This window comes from Impatiens glandulifera, unplaced genomic scaffold (assembly GCF_907164915.1).
Source record: "Impatiens glandulifera unplaced genomic scaffold, dImpGla2.1, whole genome shotgun sequence".
Taxonomy (NCBI): Eukaryota; Viridiplantae; Streptophyta; class Magnoliopsida; order Ericales; family Balsaminaceae; genus Impatiens; species Impatiens glandulifera.
This window is the reverse complement of record NW_025919751.1, coordinates 222,039-226,621: the sequence shown is the minus strand read 5'-3', so window position 1 is coordinate 226,621 and position 4,583 is coordinate 222,039. Positions and strand designations below refer to the sequence as shown.

General features: G+C 38.3%; 1 protein-coding gene across 1 annotated transcript; it reads left to right on the top strand.

Moving 5' to 3' along the window:
• The first annotated feature begins 495 nt into the window (after positions 1-495).
• On the top strand, positions 496-1,017 carry LOC124918425. Its single transcript, XM_047458584.1, has one exon. It carries the CDS (start codon positions 496-498, stop codon positions 1,015-1,017), a length of 522 nt encoding a protein of 173 aa, XP_047314540.1.
• Positions 1,018-4,583: the final 3,566 nt, after the last annotated feature.

Sequence of the window (4,583 nt, the reverse complement as noted above, 5' to 3'; positions counted from 1 at the left end):
AGACCTTGCGAAAGATTAATGCCATATGGGTCATGTTGGACCGTCTCTACAAGTCTACTCATTTTCTACCAATTCGAATAACCATTTCAATGACTCAATATGCGGAGTTGTACCTGCAAGAGATAGTTCGGTTGCATGACATTTTAGCAAGGATAGTTTAAGACTGAGACCCACGTTTCACTTCACATTTCTGGGAAAGTCTTCACAAGGGTCTAGGAACGAAGCTTCAGCACTGCCTTTTATCCTCAAACCAACGGCCAATCTGAACGTGTGATCCAAACACTTGAGGACCTGTTGCGGGCTAGTCTTATTGACTTTGGAGGCAATTGAGAACCCAGGCTACCGTTGATAGAATTCGCATACAACAATAGTTTCTAATCTTCCACTGGAATGGCGCCCTTTGAAGCATTATATGGGAAGAAGTGCAGGACACCACTACACTAGTACGAAGTAGGCGAGAAAATTGTGATTGGGCTAGAAATTGTATCCAACACCATGGCCCTTGTGGGCAAGGTCAGGAAGAGGCTGCTAGAAGCTCAAACTAGGCAGAAAAGCTATGCTGACAAGAAACGCCGAGATCCATCTTTCAGTAGGGGCGACCATGTTTTCATAAAGGTTTCCCCTTGCAAATGTATCATCAGATTCAGGAAAAGGGGCAAGTTGAATACAAGGTACATCGGCCCCTTTGAAATTCTGGAGGAAATAGGGGAGGTTGCTTATAGACTTGCCCTGCCCTCAAATCTTGATACAGTCCACAACGTTTTTCATGTTTCTAATCTAAGGAAGTATATTCCAAATCTGACCCATATCATCCATCATCATGTAATGCAGTGGACACCAGACTTGGCTTATGAAGAGATCCCAACAAAAATAATTTCAAGGCAGATCAGAAGGCTGCGAAATAAAGAAATCAGCATGGTGAAGGTTCTATGGAGCAACCATTCTGCAAATGAATTTACTTGGGAAGTAGAGGAAGACATGCAAATGAAGTATACCGATTTATTTGGTACGTTTTAATTTCGGGGTCGAAATTCCTTTAAGTAGGGTCGAGTTATCACACCCAAAATTTCATTTCAGACCAAGTAACTTTGGTCCTGGACAAAACCAAGGACCCAAGACAAATTTGTGTCGGAGCCGAGGAAAATCTGTGTCCGGGCCGAGGAAAAATATATGTCACGACCGAGGGGGTTCGACCGAGGGGGTCCTATTGAGCGAGTCCAACCGAGGGAGTCCGACTGATTATATTTTTCCAACCCATGCTTATGCCAACTCATGCTTCTCCAACACATACTTATGCCACCTCATGCTTATGCCACTTCATGCTTTCCCAACCCATACTTATGCCACCTCATACTTCTAACCCATACTTATTCAACCCAGTTGATGACAAGCAGGTGACCAACCTTTCTATTAAACAAATCATTTTAATCCAGCTGATGATAAGCAGATGACCAACCCTTTTTGTTAACCCATGCCTATGACAAGCAAGTGACCATCACTTTTTTATTTTATCATTTAATTCAGTTGATGACAAGTAGGTGACCAGTCCTTTTTATTAACCCATACCTATGAAAAGAAGGTGACCAGCCCTTTTATTATTTTATCATTTAATCCAGCTGATGACAATCAGGTGACCATCCCTTTTTGTTAATCCATGCCTATGACAAGTAGGTGACCAACCCTTTTATTATTTTATCATTTAATCCAGCTGATGACAAGCAGGTGATCAGCCCTTTTTATTAACCCATTCCTATGACAAGCAAGTGACCAGCCCTTTTATTATTTTATCATTTAATCCAACTGATGACAAGCAGGTGACCAACCCTTTTTCTTAAACCCATGCCTATGACAAACTGTTGACCAACCCTCTTCATCATTTACTTATCCATCCCATGCTTATGACCAGCTGGTGACCATCCTTAATAAGTACTATATATATTACTCCCCTTCATTCATTTTATCCTTTTCCTTTTCCTCTTTACTAAGAAAACCGAATGCACCCTTTAAAAGCAAGATCATAACATATTTAGCAAGATCATACAAGGTTAGCAAGATCATTTAAGGCAAGCTCTTTTCTCAACTCATCTTTAGAAACCCACACTTGTTTATTAAAACTATGTTGTCTCTTCAGTCAAAAAAACCATTATATCAATTTTAAACACAACGGAAGACCCTAAAATTGTTTTAATAGGACGAAGCTTATATAAAAACAAATGTTAGGATTTAATTGAACTTTTATAATTAAACAAAGACCGTTAGGATCAGTGTAATCAATAGAGACGGGGTTTGACTATTGTTAGCAACTTCTGACAAACGAATTGATAGAAATCCTATTAGGGATTAATATCACTTTTTATTCTTCACAAACTCTTGAAACAATTTCAAGTGCGGAACGTATTGTTTGGGTTTGAGCTATGAACCAATGAATGATGAAAGACAGAAGGTAAAGAATATAACAAGTTGTTTATGGATGTTCGGAGCAAACTCTCCTACATCATCCCTTCTTCCAATCAACTAGAAGGATTTCACTAAAATATCTTTGAATCAAATATATATTACTGAATAACTAACACTCTGTTGAACAAAACACACTCTATTCAACTTACAATATGATCAATAATATCTCTCAGCTAGACAATGTTTTTGATTCTCTCTTGAACTTGAGAATGATGTACAATTAGTAAGTGCAAGAGTAATGAGTAAGGTTGTAGAAAATGAGCAAAGTAACCGGTTGTTTGGCAGTTCTCCTTGAGCATCAAGTAGAAGGATATCAACGATCGAATCTTATTCATGGACACATGGCAAGCGCCCATTGGAAAGTCTCGATAGTACAATAGTACAGAAGACTCTGTGCTCATGGATCATGGCCGTACTGAACGGTAGTGTACCGAATATCCTTCTGGAACTATCCTATACTGAACAAATAGTGGGAAGAATATTTGCGTACGTAGCGTTCATTCATTATATGCAAATAGTTGGCGTACTGGACTGCAAGAAAGAGTGGAGCAGGATTAGCGTACAATTAGTTAATCGTGGGTAGACGTATGCTAACTTCAAACGGCTGCTGAAGTGAGGCATTAGACGTACTCCATTAGACTGCCAAGTCTAAGAGAGTTAGACGTCAACGCCTAACAGCGAGTTCCATTAGACCACCAATTCTAATGGAGTTAGACTACAACGTCTAACTTTGCATCCCATTAGACTACCACGTCTAATGGAGTTAAACTCCAGCGTCTAACTACATATCACTTCAGACTAATTTGAAGGAGTTAGACGCCAACGTCTAACTACGTATCTATTAGATTGGGACGTCTAACTACGTATATGTTAGACTTTCACGTCTAACTACGTATCTGTTAGAATTTCACGTCTAACTACGTATCTGTTAGACTTGCATCTCTAACTACGTGTCTGTTAAACTGGCATGTGTAACTACGTAGTTGTTATCTATCACGTCTAACTATATATTTGTTAAACTGGCATGTCTAACTACGTATCTATTACACTGGTACGTCTAACTACGTATCTTTTATACTGGCACGTCTAACTACGTATCTATTAGATTGGCACGTCTAACTACGTATCTGTTAGAATGGTAGGTCAAACTACGTATTTGTTAGACTGACATGTCTAACTACGTATCTGTTAGACTAACATATCTAACTGCGTATCTTTTAGACTACACATCTAACTACGTATTCGTTAGACTAACACGTCTAACTGCGTATCTGTTAGACTAGCACGTCTAACTACATATTTGTTAGACTAGCTCGTCTAACTACGTATCTATTAGACTGACATGTCTAACTACGTATCTATTAGACTGACATGTCTAACTACGTATCTGTTATATTGGCACGTCTAACTTCCAACACGTCTAATTATCCTACTTAGACCACGTCTAAGTTAGCCAAATCTAATGCACCTGCATAAAAATAATTAGACGACTTAGATTCTTTCATATTTAAACATTATCAAAACTTAGTTGATTAATATTTAATAATTTCTAAGTTAATTAACTCTTCACTTAGTTCTTCCCAACAATTTCTTCTGAGTTAATTAACTCTTTACTTAATTTTTCCCAACAAAAACGTATTTGCATGGTCGTATATATATATATGCCAGGAATTGATCCCAAAGTTATTCAACATCATATTCCACACCATCCCAACGCCAAACTTGTTAATAAAAAATTTCAATGCATGCGAACAAACATTTTAGATAAAGTGAAAGAATAGGTAAAGAAATAATTGGATGCGTAATTCCTCAAGGTTGTAAAGTATCCCGATTGGGTTGCCTATATTATCCCAATAGCCAAGAAGGATGGGAAAATTCAAGTATGTATTGATTACGGAGATCTCCACTAGGGAAGTTTGAAAGAGAACTTACCGCTACCCCACATCGATGTGTTAATTGACCACGCGGCTGGCCACATGTTTTATCATTTATGGACGGATTCTTTAGCTACATTCACGTGTTGATGGAGCTAGAGGATAATATAAATACCATATTCATAACTAAGGTCGGAACGTTCTGCTACAAAGTCATGCCTTTTGCTCTTAAGAATGTAGGATCCACATATC

Coding starts and splice junctions, on each gene's coding strand:
- LOC124918425 (XM_047458584.1), top strand. CDS start 496: ATGGCCCTTGTGGGCAAGGTCAGGAAGAGGCTGCTAGAAGCTCAAACT.